Here is a 22,501-nt window from a genome sequence, read left to right as displayed (position 1 = left end):
TGCTGTTGACTCATTGAGGGCTCATTTAGTGACCTCCTTCTAATCTCAGGACACCAAATCCCCTTTCCTGGGCCCGATCCAGCGGCGGTGACCTTCACAGGCCGCTCCCAGCGCAAGAGAACCCAAACACTGCATTAAGGAAGAATGGAGCCATTCAGCAAGAGCAGGACAAAGGACCCGGGGCCCCCTCCCCTCTGACTACGAGGAGGGGGGGGGGGGGGATATATTAGCCGCACCACCGCCCGGCACAGGAACCACACGGCTTAGGATGCACATACAGTAAGATTTATACCGCGCAATTCCTTTAATCCGGTGCCAACGGGACCCGCGAGATGCCGGATTATCAAATATTCGGGGGTGTCTTTCTGATGTTATTACAGGGGTTGGACCGAGATTGCAAGTCGTCACCGAACCTCCGGATCTGAGCACAGGGACCCCCCACCAAGGCCAAGGGGCTGACTACACGTCAGTCTGTAACCTTGACAGCCCATAGATCTGCGTAGGAGCTGTCAACACAAAACGGTGGATTTTTCTTGCAAATTTTCTTCTGGTTTTTAAGTTTCGATGCCCCTGGGCGCATGGTTGTAAAAGTATACACGCCCTCAGGTTTGTTTTACTGTAACATTTTGCAGCTTTAATGTAGAGACCACAGCCAAAAATGTGTCCTGGGGGTGACGAAAAATCAGAAGTGGACCCTTCCAGGTGGCGGTGGACTGGCAGTACCTATATTATCCACTAGGGGTAGGTCCATGGCTATGACGGTCAGTCCTTCTCCTTGACCAGAGTGCATGTTATGAGTGTCCCTTTGCCAGTCCTCGGCGCCCTGCAGGGCCTGTACCGCCCTCGTCGCTTCCTCCTGCAACACCCAAACACCAGGATCCCCGAGCAGCAGCACAGCAGGGTCACCGTGGACCCGATCAAGGCAGGAAGGGGCCACAGACCGGCCAGGGTGTCCGAGGAGTCCTCTGTGTCCCCCTCATACGTCTGGTTCCTACCACTGTGGCCCTTGGTGTCATTGACGTGCTGCTTGCTGCTGTCCAGGTGGGCCGGGCTCTGAAGGTCCGGCTGGTCCAGGGGGGCGGAGGACGGAGGAGTCTTCTGGTGGGGGTCTTCGTCTTCCGGAGAGGAGATCAATGTGGTCATAGATGAAGCTTGAGCAGTGAATGGAGGAGAATAAGTAGGTGGTAAGGAGCGCAGAGGGGAGTCTGCCGGGGAAGGGGGCTGGGGAGGGGGGTGCTGGGTAGGTGGCTCATCCTGTGGTCGGGTGGGCAATGAGTAGCCATGAGGCTCCTTAGAGGTGACGACGGGGGGCGAGGGGGCCGGCGCTCGGGATATATTCAGACGCTCCCATTTTGAGGACGAGCGAGGGTTCAAGTCAACGTGTCCCAAAGTGTCAAAGACCAGAAGATCTGGATCAACACCTAGAAGATGGAAGACACGGAAGGCGTTACATCACAGCTTATACTCTAGTCACATCCAAAGCTCCTGCAAGGTCCAGGCAGAGCAGAGGGAGGGAAGGGGAGGAGTCAGGAGATGAACATATGATTGATTGCCAGGCAGAGCAGAGGGAGGGAAGGGGAGGAGCCAACTCACTCCGCCCCTGTAGTATGGCGGACTCACCGGCTGTGACCGTGTAGAGGACGCCGCCATCTTGTAGCTGGAGGAGGCAGCTCTCCGGCTCTGGGCAGTGCACCAGGTGACAGTCACCGCTCTCAGCTCTCGCCTTGGAGTAGAAGACCGCCACGTTACACGAGTCTGGGGAGACAGGAGGAGCAGGGGGTGTTATCAGGAAACGGCGTCTTATGGGATTGTCCTTCAAGTAATTGCCTGATATATAATATCATATAATCCTGTAATATCAGCTGTGACCTGAGCTGTCAGGGGGCGCTGCCGCTTCTGTATGGGATTATATAACAGTGTATTATGGGATTGTCTTTCGAGCACTTTCCTAATCCACAATCTGTGCTGGAGACATCCCAATATACAAAGCTCCAAACACGGAGGTCTCATATTAGAGGGGCCCCCAAACCAATCGCCCCTTCATTTCTGGCCCACTGACAGTAACCAGAAGGTTCAGTGACAACCAGGCAAGGAATGACGTGATAGAAGAAGTTGTCACCTCTGAGGGTTTGTTACAGTTGCACCAGTCAGCGCTCTGATACTTGTCGCAGCTGAGGGTTTGTTACAGTTGCACCAGTCAGCGCTCTGATACTTGTCGCAGCTGAGGGTTTGTTACAGTTGCACCAGTCAGCGCTCTGATACTTGTCGCAGCTGAGGGTTTGTTACAGTTGCACCAGTCAGCGCTCTGATACTTGTCGCAGCTGAGGGTTTGTTACAGTTGCACCAGTCAGTCCTCTGATACTTGTCACCTGCACTGATACATTGTAGCAGACACGGGTTACCTTGGTGACAGCACTTGCGGCTGCACAGTTGGGCGGAGGGCTCGGGGCGTCTCTGTAATATTCGGGCGCCGCGTTGTTCGGAGCCGGAGAAGCTGAGGAAGAGTCCGGGGAAGCGTCGGATCCAGCAGCCATGGTAGAAGGCAGTGTGCGGGCACAGGGCGCTGGACAGGCACAGGATCCACGGGAGGTCCAGGAGCGAGAGGAGCACCAGGGTCACCACCATGACCGGCTGCTACAGGGTGCGGGGTCCTGCAGAGGGGGACACGGCCGGGTCACAGATAATACCGACACTACCCACAGCTGAGGGTTTGGTACAATTGTATCTGGTGTAGACAAACAGCCAATGCAGAGAGATACATTGTAACAAAGCATCAGCACAATAGAGATGGGGTTACTGCTGGGGTCACATCATAGAGGGGGGGTCTAGACTGAATACAATGTAACAAACCCTCAGCTGTGAGACATGTCAGGAGGAGCAGTGTATATAGTGTAGTAACTGTATACAGGATACAAGGACAGGGTATAGACTGGTATATATGACTGTGTTCACACAGCGCAGCTGGTACCGTGACAACTGGTTGTGGCGCAGCTTCTTAATTTTAATACATTTCACCTGCCCTGTGTGCACAGAGCCCGAGAATCCCGAGACTGTTACATTGTATATAAGGTAGCACTGACACAGACCGTCTCACCGCTGAGGGTTTGTTACATTGTATATAAGGTACTAGTTACATGGTAGCACTGACACAGACCGTCTCACCGCTGAGGGTTTGTTACATTGTATATAATCCACTAGTTACAAGGTAACACTGACAATACTTCTCACTGCTGAGGGTTTGTTACATTGTATATAAGCCACTAGTTACATGGTAACACTGACAATACTTCTCACTGCTGAGGGTTTGTTACATTGTATATAAGCCACTAGTTACATGGTAACACTGACAATACTTCTCACTGCTGAGGGTTTGTTACATTGTATATAAGCCACTAGTTACATGGTAACACTGACAATACTTCTCACTGCTGAGGGTTTGTTACATTGTATATAAGCCACTAGTTACATGGTAACACTGACAATACTTCTCACCGCTGAGGGTTTGTTACATTGTATATAAGCCACTAGTTACATGGTAACACTGACAATACTTCTCACTGCTGAGGGTTTGTTACATTGTATATAAGCCACTAGTTACATGGTAACACTGACAATACTTCTCACTGCTGAGGGTTTATTACATTGTATATAATCCACCAGTTACATGGTAACACTGACAATACGTCTCACCGCTGAGGGTTTGTTACATTGTATATAAGCCGCTAGTTACAAGGAAGCACTGACAATACTTCTCACTGCTGAGGGTTTGTTACATTGTATATAAGCCACCAGTTACAAGGTAACACTGACAATACTTCTCACTGCTGAGGGTTTGTTACATTGTATATAAGCCACTAGTTACAAGGTAGCACTGACAATACTTCTCACTGCTGAGGGTTTGTTACATTGTATATAAGCCACTAGTTACAAGGTAGCACTGACAATACTTCTCACTGCTGAGGGTTTGTTACATTGTATATAAGCCGCTAGTTACATGGTAGCACTGACAATACTTCTCACTGCTGAGGGTTTGTTACATTGTATATAAGCCACTAGTTACAAGGTAACACTGACAATACTTCTCACTGCTGAGGGTTTGTTACATTGTATCCAGTCTAGACAATTCACTTTCTCAGGTAGTTTTTTCTGATGCAGTTTTGGTGCAGTGTGAATGCCTCCCTATATACTCATCCCTTATATCCTATAGTATACACTTATTACAGAGTCAGGGACTAATACATTGTATACAATCCACTAGTTACAAGGTAGCACTGACAATACTTCTCACGGCTGAGGGTTTGTTACATTGTATATAAGCCACCAGTTACAAGGTAGCACTGACAATACTTGTCACAGCTGAGGGTTTGTTACATTGTATATAAGCCGCTAGTTACATGGTAACACTGACAATACTTCTCACAGCTGAGGGTTTGTTACATTGTATATAAGCCACTAGTTACATGGTAACACTGACAATACTTCTCACTGCTGAGGGTTTGTTACATTGTATATAAGGTACTAGTTACATGGTAACACTGACAATACTTCTCACTGCTGAGGGTTTGTTACATTGTATATAAGCCGCTAGTTACATGGTAGCACTGACAATACTTCTCACTGCTGAGGGTTTGTTACATTGTATATAAGCCACTAGTTACATGGTAGCACTGACAATACATCTCACTGCTGAGGGTTTGTTACATTGTATCCAGTCTAGACAATTCACTTTCTCAGGTAGTTTTTTCTGATGCAGTTTTGGTGCAGTGTGAATGCCTCCCTATATACTCATCCCTTATATCCTATAGTATACACTTATTACAGAGTCAGGGACTAATACATTGTATACAATCCACTAGTTACAAGGTAGCACTGACAATACTTCTCACTGCTGAGGGTTTGTTACATTGTATATAAGCCGCTAGTTACAAGGTAGCACTGACAATACTTCTCACCGCTGAGGGTTTGTTACATTGTATATAAGCCGCTAGTTACAAGGTAGCACTGACAATACTTGTCACAGCTGAGGGTTTGTTACATTGTATATAAGCCGCTAGTTACAAGGTAACACTGACAATACTTCTCACGGCTGAGGGTTTGTTACATTGTATCCAGTCTAGACAATCTGTTTTTAGTCAGTCTTCCTCTGATAGGGTCCCTGTTAACCCCTTGTGGTGCGGGGGCTCCCCCAGTTTCCGGGCACTTACCTGTGTAGCAGGTGCCGGCCCCATGTGTCGGCTCATGGTTCTCCTCACAGGCTTCTGTCCTCTCCGGATTTCAGGATCCCCCCTGGTTGTCTCCTCCTCTCCTCCGTCACACAGTCCTCTCCTGTCCTCAGGGCCGGGCCGGGGGGAGGGGGCCACTCGCACATTATTGGCCGTAGCTTTAAAAGAAACCAAAGTCGGGAATATGAAACGTTTTTGGGATTTTTCTCATATTAATCTTTAATTCATTTATTATTGAAGTTCTTGTTTTCTTGCGCAGGATAAAAAGGCGGCGAAATCCGGAGGGGTCGAGATCGTCTCATCAGGGCGCGGATCACAACTCCCATGATCCCACCATGAGATGCAGAAGAACAAGTACAAGACCACCGGCCATATGGGCTACCGGAAAATCCTAGGCAACCAAAAACATTGGCACTTCTATTTGTAGCCACATTGTAAATCATCGTAAATTCTGATCTGCGACTTCAGAGTCATCAGATACAATGTCGCAGGGACGCAGTTTAATATTTAGGGCCCGCCATGGGGTCACGTCTGACCCCTGCATGGAGTATGGCTATAGGTAGACCACAGGGGGCGCCAGATAATAGATTAGTGTCAGGTCGGTGGGCACCCAATAATCAAGTGTGAGGACCCCAATAACGAACTGCCCCTGGTAACAGAAGTGCAGAGACGTGCAGGTACCGCAGGGGCCCCGTGACCTCTGCACCTCCACCATGCTTTACACTGCCGCCTGACACAGGAGGACTCTATAACGTTTTGGGGTGCCTGGTTTAGAGCCCCAGCATGTAATTCTAATATCTCTGCTCACTGTGAATGAATGGAAACTCACGGCGACACCTGAAGTCAAACACCTGCCTTGGCCTAATACGGCCCACTGCTGAGGGTTTGTTACAAGGTATCCAGTCTGGACTGTCCTCTGTAAGCTAAACAGCCTGGACTTCAGACTGATACACTGTAACAAACTATCAGAACAAGATACATAGGGATAGTATAGACTGGATACATTGTAACAAACCTGCAGCTGTGAGTAGTAGTCAGGATGGGCTTTACTGTAGATATTTTGGTGTCACATTGTAACTTGTGGGTGGTTTGTTACTAATGTATCCAGTGTAGATAATGCTCTGTGAGCTAAACACATCCGCAGCAGAAAGCTCGCAATCTGGCAGTTTGTTACAATGTATCAGAGCAGGTAAAGTGTGGCTGACAAGGCTGGATACATTGTAACAAACCTTCAGCCGTGAGGAGTAATGGGTCAGGATAGGATTGTATAGACTAGATACATTGTAACAAACCCTCAGCTGTGAGAAGTAATAGGTCAGGATAGGATTGTATAGACTGGATACATTGTAACAAACCCTCAGCTGTGGATTGTGTAGGGGAGACTCTTCCATTCACTGTCAGTGAGCAGAGCTGTGACTGTAGGTATATTGGGGTGGGGTGTATTAGACACAGGGGCAGGTGCGTGTCAGTGTTTCGGCGCACCTCCACATGACTGGCTGATACAGTTTCCTGGTGTCTTTGTGTCCTCGGCCCCGGTTCCCACGCTCATTGTTCTGCTGCTCATTCAGCTGAGACTTTCAGGCAGAGTCTACAATAAAGCTGTAAGTGCGGCCCTGCTGAATGCCAGCGATTGTTCCCTGGTATCAGCCATTGTGCCAGAAACCCATCACTAATGTATGTCCCATATGTCCAGCGCTGAGACCTCCTAAGAGACTGCTAAGAGACTGCGATCAGCCGCTCCTCCGATTACACTGCGAGAAGACAATGGAGCCTACAGGTAGAAGAAGAGACAGCAACAGCGCCCCCTGTGTCATGTACTGGAACAGCGCCAATGTGTGAGCTACAAGAGGAAGGAACACAGAGAGGAAGAGAGGGGGCGCCACCTACTGGCCAAAAGTGGTATCACACAAACAGGATTAGATACAGTATCACACAGGGTAGGATTAGATACACAGCTCAGTATACAGTATCACACAGGATAGGAATAGATACACAGCTCAGTATACAGTATCACACAGGATAGGATTAGATACACAGCTCAGTATACAGTATCACACAGGATAGGATTAGATACACAGCTCAGTATACAGTATCACACAGGATAGGATTAGATACACAGCTCAGTATACAGTATCACACAGGATAGGATTAGATACACAGCTCAGTATACAGTATCACACAGGATAGGATTAGATACACCGCTCAGTATACAGTATCACACAGGATAAGATTAGATACACGGCTCAGTATACAGTATCACACAGGATAGGATTAGATACACGGCTCAGTATACAGTATCACACAGGATAGGATTAGATACACGGCTCAGTATACAGTATCACACAGGATAGGATTAGATACACCGCTCAGTATACATTATCACACAGGATAGGATTAGATACACGGCTCAGTATACAGTATCACACAGGATAGGATTAGATACACAGCTCAGTATACAGTACCACACAGGATAGGATTAGATACAGCTCAGTATACAGTATCACACAGGATAGGAATAGATACACAGCTCAGTATACAGTATCACACAGGATAGGATTAGATACACAGTTCAGTATACAGTATCACACAGGATAGGATTAGATACACAGCTCAGTATACAGTATCACACAGGATAGGATTAGATACACAGCTCAGTATACAGTATCACACAGGATAGGATTAGATACACAGCTCAGTATACAGTATCACACAGGATAGGATTAGATACACAGCTCAGTATACAGTATCACACAGGATAGGATTAGATACACAGCTCAGTATACAGTATCACACAGGATAGGATTACATACACAGCTCAGTATACAGTATCACACAGGATAGGATTAGATACACCGCTCAGTATACAGTATCACACAGGATAAGATTAGATACACGGCTCAGTATACAGTATCACACAGGATAGGATTAGATACACGGCTCAGTATACAGTATCACACAGGATAGGATTAGATACACGGCTCAGTATACAGTATCACACAGGATAGGATTAGATACACCGCTCAGTATACATTATCACACAGGATAGGATTAGATACACGGCTCAGTATACAGTATCACACAGGATAGGATTAGATACACAGCTCAGTATACAGTACCACACAGGATAGGATTAGATACAGCTCAGTATACAGTATCACACAGGATAGGAATAGATACACAGCTCAGTATACAGTATCACACAGGATAGGATTAGATACACAGCTCAGTATACAGTATCACACAGGATAGGATTAGATACACAGCTCAGTATACAGTATCACACAGGATAGGATTAGATACACAGCTCAGTATACAGTATCACACAGGATAGGATTAGATACACAGCTCAGTATACAGTATCACACAGGATAGGATTAGATACACAGCTCAGTATACAGTATCACACAGGATAGGATTAGATACACAGCTCAGTATACAGTATCACACAGGATAGGATTAGATACACAGCTCAGTATACAGTATCACACAGGATAGGATTACATACACAGCTCAGTATACAGTATCACACAGGATAGGATTAGATACACAGCTCAGTATACAGTATCACACAGGATAGGATTAGATACACCGCTCAGTATACAGTATCACACAGGATAAGATTAGATACACGGCTCAGTATACAGTATCACACAGGATAGGATTAGATACACGGCTCAGTATACAGTATCACACAGGATAGGATTAGATACACGGCTCAGTATACAGTATCACACAGGATAGGATTAGATACACCGCTCAGTATACATTATCACACAGGATAGGATTAGATACACGGCTCAGTATACAGTATCACACAGGATAGGATTAGATACACAGCTCAGTATACAGTATCACACAGGATAGGATTAGATACAGCTCAGTATACAGTATCACACAGGATAGGAATAGATACACAGCTCAGTATACAGTATCACACAGGATAGGATTAGATACACAGCTCAGTATACAGTATCACACAGGATAGGATTAGATACACAGCTCAGTATACAGTATCACACAGGATAGGATTAGATACACAGCTCAGTATACAGTATCACACAGGATAGGATTAGATACACAGCTCAGTATACAGTATCACACAGGATAGGATTAGATACACAGCTCAGTATACAGTATCACACAGGATAGGATTAGATACACAGCTCAGTATACAGTATCACACAGGATAGGATTAGATACACAGCTCAGTATACAGTATCACACAGGATAGGATTAGATACACAGCTCAGTATACAGTATCACACAGGATAGGATTAGATACACAGCTCAGTATACAGTATCACACAGGATAGGATTAGATACACAGCTCAGTATACAGTATCACACAGGATAGGATTAGATACACAGCTCAGTATACAGTATCACACAGGATAGGATTAGATACACAGCTCAGTATACAGTATCACACAGGATAGGATTAGATACAGCTCAGTATACAGTATCACACAGGAGATGATTAGATACACAGCTCAGTATACAGTATCACACAGGATAGGATTAGATACACAGCTCAGTATACAGTATCACACAGGATAGGATTAGATACAGCTCAGTATACAGTATCACACAGGATAGGATTAGATACACAGCTCAGTATACAGTATCACACAGGATAGGATTAGATACAGCTCAGTATACAGTATCACACAGGATAGGATTAGATACAGCTCAGTATACTGTATCACACAGGATAGGATTAGATACAGCTCAGTATACAGTATCACACAGAATAGGATTATATACAGCTCAGTATACAGTATCACACAGGATAGGATTAGATACAGCTCAGTATACAGTATCACACAGGATAGGATTAGATACACAGCTCAGTATACAGTATCACACAGGATAGGATTAGATACACAGCTCAGTATACAGTATCACACAGGATAGGATTAGATACGCAGCTCAGTATACAGTATCACACAGGATAGGATTAGATACGCAGCTCAGTATACAGTATCACACAGGATAGGATTAGATACACGGCTCAGTATACAGTATCACACAGGATAGGATTAGATACAGCTCAGTATACAGTATCACACAGGATAGGATTAGATACACAGCTCAGTATACAGTATCACAGGATAGGATTAGATACACAGCTCAGTATACAGTATCACACAGGATAGGATTAGATACAGCAGCTCAGTATACAGTATCACACAGGATAGGATTAGATACAGCTCAGTATACAGTATCACACAGGATAGGATTAGATACACAGCTCAGTATACAGTATCACACAGGATAGGATTAGATAAAGCTCAGTATACAGTATCACACAGGATAGGATTAGATACACAGCTCAGTATACAGTATCACACAGGATAGGATTAGATACAGCTCAGTATACTGTATCACACAGGATAGGATTAGATACAGCTCAGTATACAGTATCACACAGGATAGGATTAGATACAGCTCAGTATACAGTATCACACAGGATAGGATTAGATACACAGATCAGTATACAGTATCACACAGGATAGGATTAGATACACAGCTCAGTATACAGTATCACACAGGATAGGATTAGATACAGCTCAGTATACAGTATCACACAGAATAGGATTAGATACAGCTCAGTATACAGTATCACACAGAATAGGATTAGATACAGCTCAGTATACAGTATCACACAGAATAGGATTAGATACAGCTCAGTATACAGTATCACACAGGATAGGATTAGATACAGCTCAGTATACAGTATCACACAGGATAGGATTAGATACACAGCTCAGTATACAGTATCACACAGGATAGGATTAGATACAGCTCAGTATACAGTATCACACAGGATAGGATTAGATACAGCTCAGTATACAGTATCACACAGGATAGGATTAGATACACAGCTCAGTATACAGTATCACACAGGATAGGATTAGATACACAGCTCAGTATACAGTATCACACAGGATAGGATTAGATACGCAGCTCAGTATACAGTATCACACAGGATAGGATTAGATACGCAGCTCAGTATACAGTATCACACAGGATAGGATTAGATACACGGCTCAGTATACAGTATCACACAGGATAGGATTAGATACACAGATCAGTATACAGTATCACACAGGAAAGGATTAGATACACAGCTTAGTATACAGTATCACACAGGGTAGGATTAGATACAGCTCAGTATACAGTATCACACAGGATAGGATTAGATACACAGCTCAGTATACAGTATCACACAGGATAGGATTAGATACAGCTCAGTATACAGTATCACACAGGATAGGATTAGATACACGGCTCAGTATACAGTATCACACAGGATAGGATTAGATACACGGCTCAGTATACAGTATCACACAGGATAGGATTAGATACACAGCTCAGCAGACAGTATCACACAGGATAGGATTAGATACACAGCTCAGTATACAGTATCACACAGGATAGGATTAGATACACAGCTCAGTATACAGTATCACACAGGATAGGATTAGATACACAGCTCAGTATACAGTATCACACAGGATAGGATTAGATACACAGCTTAGTATACAGTATCACACAGGATAGGATTAGATACACAGCTCAGTATACAGTATCACACAGGATAGGATTAGATACAGCTCAGTATACAGTATCACACAGGATAGGATTAGATACACAGCTCAGTATACAGTATCACACAGGATAGGATTAGATACACAGCTCAGTATACAGTATCACACAGGATAGGATTAGATACACGGCTCAGTATACAGTATCACACAGGATAGGATTAGATACACAGCTCAGTATACAGTATCACACAGGATAGGATTAGATACACAGCTCAGTATACAGTATCACACAGGATAGGATTAGATACACAGCTCAGTATACAGTATCACACAGGATAGGATTAGATACACAGCTCAGTATACAGTATCACACAGGATAGGATTAGATACACGGCTCAGTATACAGTATCACACAGGATAGGATTAGATACACGGCTCAGTATACAGTATCACACAGGTTAGGATTAGATACACGGATCAGTATACAGTATCACACAGGATAGGATTAGATACACAGCTCAGTATACAGTATCACACAGGATAGGATTAGATACAGCTCAGTATACAGTATCACACAGGATAGGATTAGATACACAGCTCAGTATACAGTATCACACAGGATAGGATTAGATACAGCTCAGTATACAGTATCACACAGGATAGGATTAGATACGCGGCTCAGTATACAGTATCACACAGGATAGGATTAGATACGCAGCTCAGTATACAGTATCACACAGGATAGGATTAGATACGCAGCTCAGTATACAGTATCACACAGGATAGGATTAGATACACGGCTCAGTATACAGTATCACACAGGATAGGATTAGATACAGCTCAGTATACAGTATCACACAGGATAGGATTAGATACACAGCTCAGTATACAGTATCACAGGATAGGATTAGATACACAGCTCAGTATACAGTATCACACAGGATAGGATTAGATACAGCAGCTCAGTATACAGTATCACACAGGATAGGATTAGATACAGCTCAGTATACAGTATCACACAGGATAGGATTAGATACACAGCTCAGTATACAGTATCACACAGGATAGGATTAGATACAGCTCAGTATACAGTATCACACAGGATAGGATTAGATACACAGCTCAGTATACAGTATCACACAGGATAGGATTAGATACAGCTCAGTATACTGTATCACACAGGATAGGATTAGATACAGCTCAGTATACAGTATCACACAGGATAGGATTAGATACAGCTCAGTATACAGTATCACACAGGATAGGATTAGATACACAGATCAGTATACAGTATCACACAGGATAGGATTAGATACACAGCTCAGTATACAGTATCACACAGGATAGGATTAGATACACAGCTCAGTATACAGTATCACACATGATAGGATTAGATACAGCTCAGTATACAGTATCACACAGAATAGGATTAGATACAGCTCAGTATACAGTATCACACAGAATAGGATTAGATACAGCTCAGTATACAGTATCACACAGAATAGGATTAGATACAGCTCAGTATACAGTATCACACAGGATAGGATTAGATACAGCTCAGTATACAGTATCACACAGGATAGGATTAGATACACAGCTCAGTATACAGTATCACACAGGATAGGATTAGATACAGCTCAGTATACAGTATCACACAGGATAGGATTAGATACAGCTCAGTATACAGTATCACACAGGATAGGATTAGATACACAGCTCAGTATACAGTATCACACAGGATAGGATTAGATACACAGCTCAGTATACAGTATCACACAGGATAGGATTAGATACGCAGCTCAGTATACAGTATCACACAGGATAGGATTAGATACGCAGCTCAGTATACAGTATCACACAGGATAGGATTAGATACACGGCTCAGTATACAGTATCACACAGGATAGGATTAGATACACAGATCAGTATACAGTATCACACAGGAAAGGATTAGATACACAGCTTAGTATACAGTATCACACAGGGTAGGATTAGATACAGCTCAGTATACAGTATCACACAGGATAGGATTAGATACACAGCTCAGTATACAGTATCACACAGGATAGGATTAGATACAGCTCAGTATACAGTATCACACAGGATAGGATTAGATACACGGCTCAGTATACAGTATCACACAGGATAGGATTAGATACACGGCTCAGTATACAGTATCACACAGGATAGGATTAGATACACAGCTCAGTATACAGTATCACACAGGATAGGATTAGATACACAGCTCAGTATACAGTATCACACAGGATAGGATTAGATACACAGCTCAGTATACAGTATCACACAGGATAGGATTAGATACACGGCTCAGTATACAGTATCACACAGGATAGGATTAGATACACGGCTCAGTATACAGTATCACACAGGTTAGGATTAGATACACGGATCAGTATACAGTATCACACAGGATAGGATTAGATACACAGCTCAGTATACAGTATCACACAGGATAGGATTAGATACAGCTCAGTATACAGTATCACACAGGATAGGATTAGATACACAGCTCAGTATACAGTATCACACAGGATAGGATTAGATACAGCTCAGTATACAGTATCACACAGGATAGGATTAGATACGCGGCTCAGTATACAGTATCACACAGGATAGGATTAGATACACAGCTCAGTATACAGTATCACACAGGATAGGATTAGATACACAGCTCAGTATACAGTATCACACAGGGTAGGATTAGATACAGCTCAGTATACAGTATCACACAGGATAGGATTAGATACGCGGCTCAGTATACAGTATCACACAGGATAGGATTAGATACACGGCTCAGTATACAGTATCACACAGGATAGACTTAGATACACAGCTCAGTATACAGTATCACACAGGATAGGATTAGATACACAGCTCAGTATACAGTATCACACAGGATAGGATTAGATACACAGCTCAGTATACAGTATCACACAGGATAGGATTAGATACGCGGCTCAGTATACAGTATCACACAGGATAGGATTAGATACACAGCTCAGTATACAGTATCACACAGGATAGGATTAGATACACAGCTCAGTATACAGTATCACACAGGGTAGGATTAGATACAGCTCAGTATACAGTATCACACAGGATAGGATTAGATACGCGGCTCAGTATACAGTATCACACAGGATAGGATTAGATACACGGCTCAGTATACAGTATCACACAGGATAGACTTAGATACACAGCTCAGTATACAGTATCACACAGGATAGGATTAGATACACAGCTCAGTATACAGTATCACACAGGATAGGATTAGATACACAGCTCAGTATACAGTATCACACAGGGTAGGATTAGATACAGCTCAGTATACAGTATCACACAGGATAGGATTAGATACAGCTCAGTATACAGTATCACACAGGATAGGATTAGATACACAGCTCAGTATACAGTATCACACAGGATAGGATTAGATACACAGCTCAGTATACAGTATCACACAGGATAGGATTAGATACACAGCTCAGTATACAGTATCACACAGGATAGGATTAGATACAGCAGCTCAGTATACAGTATCACACAGGATAGGATTAGATACAGCTCAGTATACAGTATCACACAGGATAGGATTAGATACACAGCTCAGTATACAGTATCACACAGGATAGGATTAGATACAGCTCAGTATACTGTATCACACAGGATAGGATTAGATACAGCTCAGTATACAGTATCACACGGGATAGGATTAGATACACAGCTCAGTATACAGTATCACACAGGATAGGATTAGATACAGCTCAGTATACAGTATCACACAGGATAGGATTAGATACAGCTCAGTATACAGTATCACACAGGATAGGATTAGATACACAGATCAGTATACAGTATCACACAGGATATGATTAGATACAGCTCAGTATACAGTATCACACAGGATAGGATTAGATACAGCTCAGTATACAGTATCACACAGGATAGGATTAGATACACAGCTCAGTATACAGTATCACACAGGATAGGATTAGATACACAGCTCAGTATACAGTATCACACAGGATAGGATTAGATACAGCTCAGTATACAGTATCACACAGGATAGGATTAGATACGCGGCTCAGTATACAGTATCACACAGGATAGGATTAGATACACGGCTCAGTATACAGTATCACACAGGATAGGATTAGATACACGGCTCAGTATACAGTATCACACAGGAGAGGATTATATACACAGCTCAGTATACAGTATCACACAGGATAGGATTAGATACAGCTCAGTATACAGTATCACACAGGATAGGATTAGATACAGCTCAGTATACAGTATCACACAGGGTAGGATTAGATACAGCTCAGTATACAGTATCACACAGGATAGGATTAGATACACGGCTCAGTATACAGTATCACACAGGATAGGATTAGATACACGGCTCAGTATACAGTATCACACAGGTTAGGATTAGATACACGGCTCAGTATACAGTATCACACAGGATAGGATTAGATACACAGCTCAGTATACAGTATCACACAGGATAGGATTAGATACAGCTCAGTATACAGTATCACACAGGATAGGATTAGATACACAGCTCAGTATACAGTATCACACAGGATAGGATTAGATACACGGCTCAGTATACAGTATCACACAGGATAGGATTAGATACACGGCTCAGTATACAGTATCACACAGGATAGGATTAGATACAGCTCAGTATACAGTATCACACAGGATAGGATTAGATACAGCTCAGTATACAGTATCACACAGGATAGGATTAGATACGCGGCTCAGTATACAGTATCACACAGGATAGGATTAGATACACGGCTCAGTATACAGTATCACACAGGATAGGATTAGATACACGGCTCAGTATACAGTATCACACAGGAGAGGATTATATACACAGCTCAGTATACAGTATCACACAGGATAGGATTAGATACACAGCTCAGTATACAGTATCACACAGGATAGGATTAGATACACAGCTCAGTATACAGTATCACACAGAATAGGATTAGATACAGCTCAGTATACAGTATCACACAGGATAGGATTAGATACAGCTCAGTATACAGTATCACACATGATAGGATTAGATACACAGCTCAGTATACAGTATCACACAGGATAGGATTAGATACACAGCTCAGTATACAGTATCACACGGAATAGGATTAGATACACAGCTCAGTATACAGTATCACACAGGATAGGATTAGATACACAGCTCAGTATACAGTATCACACAGGATAGGATTAGATACACAGCTCAGTATACAGTATCACACAGGATAGGATTAGATACACGGCTCAGTATACAGTATCACACAGGATAGGATTAGATACACGGCTCAGTATACAGTATCACACAGGATAGGATTAGATACACGGCTCAGTATACAGTATCACACGGGATAGGATTAGATACAGCTCAGTATACAGTATCACAGGATAGGATTAGATACACAGCTCAGTATACAGTATCACACAGGATAGGATTAGATACACAGCTCATTATACAGTATCACACAGGATAGGATTAGATACACAGCTCAGTATACAGTATCACACAGGATAGGATTAGATACACAGCTCAGTATACAGTATCACACAGGATAGGATTAGATACACAGATCAGTATACAGTATCACAGAGGATAGGATTAGATACACAGCTCAGTATACAGTATCACACAGGATAGGATTAGATACACAGCTCAGTATACAGTATCACACAGGAGAGGATTAGATACACGGCTCAGTATACAGTATCACACAGGATAGGATTAGATACACAGATCAGTATACAGTATCACAGAGGATAGGATTAGATACACAGCTCAGTATACAGTATCACACAGGATAGGATTAGATACACAGCTCAGTATACAGTATCACACAGGATAGGATTAGATACAGCTCAGTATACAGTATCACACAGGATAGGATTAGATACACAGCTCAGTATACAGTATCACACAGGATAGGATTAGATACACACCTCAGTATACAGTATCACACAGGATAGGATTAGATACAGCTCAGTATACAGTATCACACAGGATAGGATTAGATACACAGCTCAGTATACAGTATCACACAGGATAGGATTAGATACAGCTCAGTATACAGTATCACACAGGATAGGATTAGATACACAGCTCAGTATACAGTATCACACAGGATAGGATTAGATACACAGCTCAGTATACAGTATCACACAGGATAGGATTAGATACACGGCTCAGTATACAGTATCACACAGGATAGGATTAGATACACGGCTCAGTATACAGTATCACACAGGATAGGATTAGATACACGGCTCAGTATACAGTATCACACGGGATAGGATTAGATACAGCTCAGTATACAGTATCACAGGATAGGATTAGATACACAGCTCAGTATACAGTATCACACAGGATAGGATTAGATACAGCTCAGTATACAGTATCACACAGGATAGGATTAGATACACAGCTCAGTATACAGTATCACACAGGGTAGGATTAGATACACAGCTCAGTATACAGTATCACACAGGAGAGGATTAGATACACAGCTCAGTATACAGTATCACACAGGAGAGGATTAGATACACAGCTCAGTATACAGTATCACACAGGAGAGGATTAGATACACAGCTCAGTATACAGTATCACACATGATAGGATTAGATACACAGCTCAGTATACAGTATCACACAGGATAGGATTAGATACACAGCTCAGTATACAGTATCACACGGAATAGGATTAGATACACAGCTCAGTATACAGTATCACACAGGATAGGATTAGATACACAGCTCAGTATACAGTATCACACAGGATAGGATTAGATACACAGCTCAGTATACAGTATCACACAGGATAGGATTAGATACACGGCTCAGTATACAGTATCACACAGGATAGGATTAGATACACGGCTCAGTATACAGTATCACACAGGATAGGATTAGATACACGGCTCAGTATACAGTATCACACGGGATAGGATTAGATACAGCTCAGTATACAGTATCACAGGATAGGATTAGATACACAGCTCAGTATACAGTATCACACAGGATAGGATTAGATACACAGCTCATTATACAGTATCACACAGGATAGGATTAGATACACAGCTCAGTATACAGTATCACACAGGATAGGATTAGATACACAGCTCAGTATACAGTATCACACAGGATAGGATTAGATACACAGATCAGTATACAGTATCACAGAGGATAGGATTAGATACACAGCTCAGTATACAGTATCACACAGGATAGGATTAGATACACAGCTCAGTATACAGTATCACACAGGAGAGGATTAGATACACGGCTCAGTATACAGTATCACACAGGATAGGATTAGATACACAGATCAGTATACAGTATCACAGAGGATAGGATTAGATACACAGCTCAGTATACAGTATCACACAGGATAGGATTAGATACACAGCTCAGTATACAGTATCACACAGGATAGGATTAGATACAGCTCAGTATACAGTATCACACAGGATAGGATTAGATACACAGCTCAGTATACAGTATCACACAGGATAGGATTAGATACACAGCTCAGTATACAGTATCACACAGGATAGGATTAGATACAGCTCAGTATACAGTATCACACAGGATAGGATTAGATACACAGCTCAGTATACAGTATCACACAGGATAGGATTAGATACAGCTCAGTATACAGTATCACACAGGATAGGATTAGATACACAGCTCAGTATACAGTATCACACAGGATAGGATTAGATACACAGCTCAGTATACAGTATCACACAGGATAGGATTAGATACACGGCTCAGTATACAGTATCACACAGGATAGGATTAGATACACGGCTCAGTATACAGTATCACACAGGATAGGATTAGATACACGGCTCAGTATACAGTATCACACGGGATAGGATTAGATACAGCTCAGTATACAGTATCACAGGATAGGATTAGATACACAGCTCAGTATACAGTATCACACAGGAGAGGATTAGATACACAGCTCAGTATACAGTATCACACAGGAGAGGATTAGATACACGGCTCAGTATACAGTATCACACAGGATAGGATTAGATACACAGCTCAGTATACAGTATCACACAGGATAGGCTTAGATACACAGCTCAGTATACAGTATCACACAGGATAGGATTAGATACAGCTCAGTATACAGTATCACACAGGATAGGATTAGATACAGCTCAGTATACAGTATCACACAGGATAGGATTAGATACACAGCTCAGTGTACAGTATCACACAGGATAGGATTAGATACACAGCTCAGTATACAGTATCACACAGGATAGGATTAGATACATAGCTCAGTATACAGTATCACACAGGGTAGGATTAGATACAGCTCAGTATACAGTATCACACAGGATAGGATTAGATACACAGCTCAGTATACAGTATAACACAGGATAGGATTAGATACACAGCTCAGTATACAGTATCACACAGGATAGGATTAGATACACAGCTCAGTATACAGTATCACACAGGATAGGATTAGATACACAGCTCAGTATACAGTATCACACAGGATAGGATTAGATACACAGCTCAGTATACAGTATCACACAGGATAGGATTAGATACACGGCTCAGTATACAGTATCACACAGGGTAGGATTAGATACACAGCTCAGTATACAGTATCACACAGGAGAGGATTAGATACACAGCTCAGTATACAGTATCACACAGGAGAGGATTAGATACACAGCTCAGTATACAGTATCACACATGATAGGATTAGATACACAGCTCAGTATACAGTATCACACAGGATAGGATTAGATACACAGCTCAGTATACAGTATCACACGGAATAGGATTAGATACACAGCTCAGTATACAGTATCACACAGGATAGGATTAGATACACAGCTCAGTATACAGTATCACACAGGATAGGATTAGATACAGCTCAGTATACAGTATCACACAGGATAGGATTAGATACACAGCTCAGTATACAGTATCACACAGGATAGGATTAGATACACGGCTCAGTATACAGTATCACACAGGATAGGATTAGATACACGGCTCAGTATACAGTATCACACAGGATAGGATTAGATACACGGCTCAGTATACAGTATCACACGGGATAGGATTAGATACAGCTCAGTATACAGTATCACAGGATAGGATTAGATACACAGCTCAGTATACAGTATCACACAGGATAGGATTAGATACACAGCTCATTATACAGTATCACACAGGATAGGATTAGATACACAGCTCAGTATACAGTATCACACAGGATAGGATTAGATACACAGCTCAGTATACAGTATCACACAGGATAGGATTAGATACACGGCTCAGTATACAGTATCACACAGGTTAGGATTAGATACACAGCTCAGTATACAGTATCACACAGGAGAGGATTAGATACACAGCTCAGTATACAGTATCACACAGGAGAGGATTAGATACACGGCTCAGTATACAGTATCACACAGGATAGGATTAGATACACAGATCAGTATACAGTATCACAGAGGATAGGATTAGATACACAGCTCAGTATACAGTATCACACAGGATAGGATTAGATACACAGCTCAGTATACAGTATCACACAGGATAGGATTAGATACAGCTCAGTATACAGTATCACACAGGATAGGATTAGATACACAGCTCAGTATACAGTATCACACAGGATAGGATTAGATACACAGCTCAGTATACAGTATCACACAGGATAGGATTAGATACAGCTCAGTATACAGTATCACACAGGATAGGATTAGATACACAGCTCAGTATACAGTATCACACAGGATAGGATTAGATACACAGCTCAGTATACAGTATCACACAGGATAGGATTAGATACACGGCTCAGTATACAGTATCACACAGGATAGGATTAGATACACGGCTCAGTATACAGTATCACACAGGATAGGATTAGATACACGGCTCAGTATACAGTATCACACGGGATAGGATTAGATACAGCTCAGTATACAGTATCACAGGATAGGATTAGATACACAGCTCAGTATACAGTATCACACAGGATAGGATTAGATACAGCTCAGTATACAGTATCACACAGGATAGGATTAGATACACAGCTCAGTATACAGTATCACACAGGGTAGGATTAGATACACAGCTCAGTATACAGTATCACACAGGAGAGGATTAGATACACAGCTCAGTATACAGTATCACACAGGAGAGGATTAGATACACGGCTCAGTATACAGTATCACACAGGATAGGATTAGATACACAGCTCAGTATACAGTATCACACAGAATAGGATTAGATACACAGATCAGGATACAGTATCACACAGGATAGGCTTAGATACACAGCTCAGTATACAGTATCACACAGGATAGGATTAGATACACAGCTCAGTATACAGTATCACACGGGATAGGATTAGATACACAGCTCAGTATACAGTATCACACAGGATAGGCTTAGATACACAGCTCAGTATACAGTATCACACAGGATAGGATTAGATACACAGCTCAGTATACAGTATCACACGGGATAGGATTAGATACAGCTTAGTATACAGTTTCCCTGGAGATTACTTTGTAGTTCTGTGTATCTGGTGTAGGACACTGTTCACACTGCTCTTCTTCCATATGAGGTTTGGGGCTGTGACTGTGCAGGTGGAGCAGACTGTGGTGTATATAC

At 42.5% G+C, this 22,501-nt stretch overlaps 1 protein-coding gene across 1 annotated transcript; it reads right to left on the bottom strand.

The window, feature by feature from the left end:
• Positions 1–695: 695 nt before the first annotated feature.
• Positions 696–22,471, bottom strand: MANSC4 (MANSC domain containing 4). Its single transcript, XM_075275439.1, has 5 exons — positions 22,396–22,471; positions 5,205–5,380; positions 2,403–2,651; positions 1,621–1,755; positions 696–1,421 (listed from the first exon to the last, which is right to left on the bottom strand). The coding sequence occupies exons 3-5, from the start codon at positions 2,623–2,625 to the stop codon at positions 763–765; spliced, it is 1,017 nt and encodes a 338-aa protein (XP_075131540.1). The 5' UTR covers positions 2,626–2,651; positions 5,205–5,380; positions 22,396–22,471; the 3' UTR covers positions 696–762.
• Between the last annotated feature and the right edge of the window lie 30 nt (positions 22,472–22,501).

Source organism: Leptodactylus fuscus, chromosome 5 (assembly GCF_031893055.1).
Source record: "Leptodactylus fuscus isolate aLepFus1 chromosome 5, aLepFus1.hap2, whole genome shotgun sequence".
NCBI classification, from domain to species: domain Eukaryota; kingdom Metazoa; phylum Chordata; class Amphibia; order Anura; family Leptodactylidae; genus Leptodactylus; species Leptodactylus fuscus.
The sequence above is the reverse complement of the archived record's forward strand: the minus strand, read 5'-3'. Positions and strand labels throughout refer to the sequence as shown.

Bases quoted from the DNA above. Each gene is read 5' to 3' on its own strand.
- MANSC4 (XM_075275439.1), bottom strand. From the start codon at position 2,625: ATGGTGGTGACCCTGGTGCTCCTCTCGCTCCTGGACCTCCCGTGGATC. The intron at 1,756-2,402 runs GTAACCCGTGTC...CTGTCTCCCCAG, and splicing joins CCGCAAGTGCTGTCACCAAG to ACTCGTGTAACGTGGCGGTC. The intron at 1,422-1,620 runs GTGAGTCCGCCA...TCCATCTTCTAG, and splicing joins CCTCTACACGGTCACAGCCG to GTGTTGATCCAGATCTTCTG.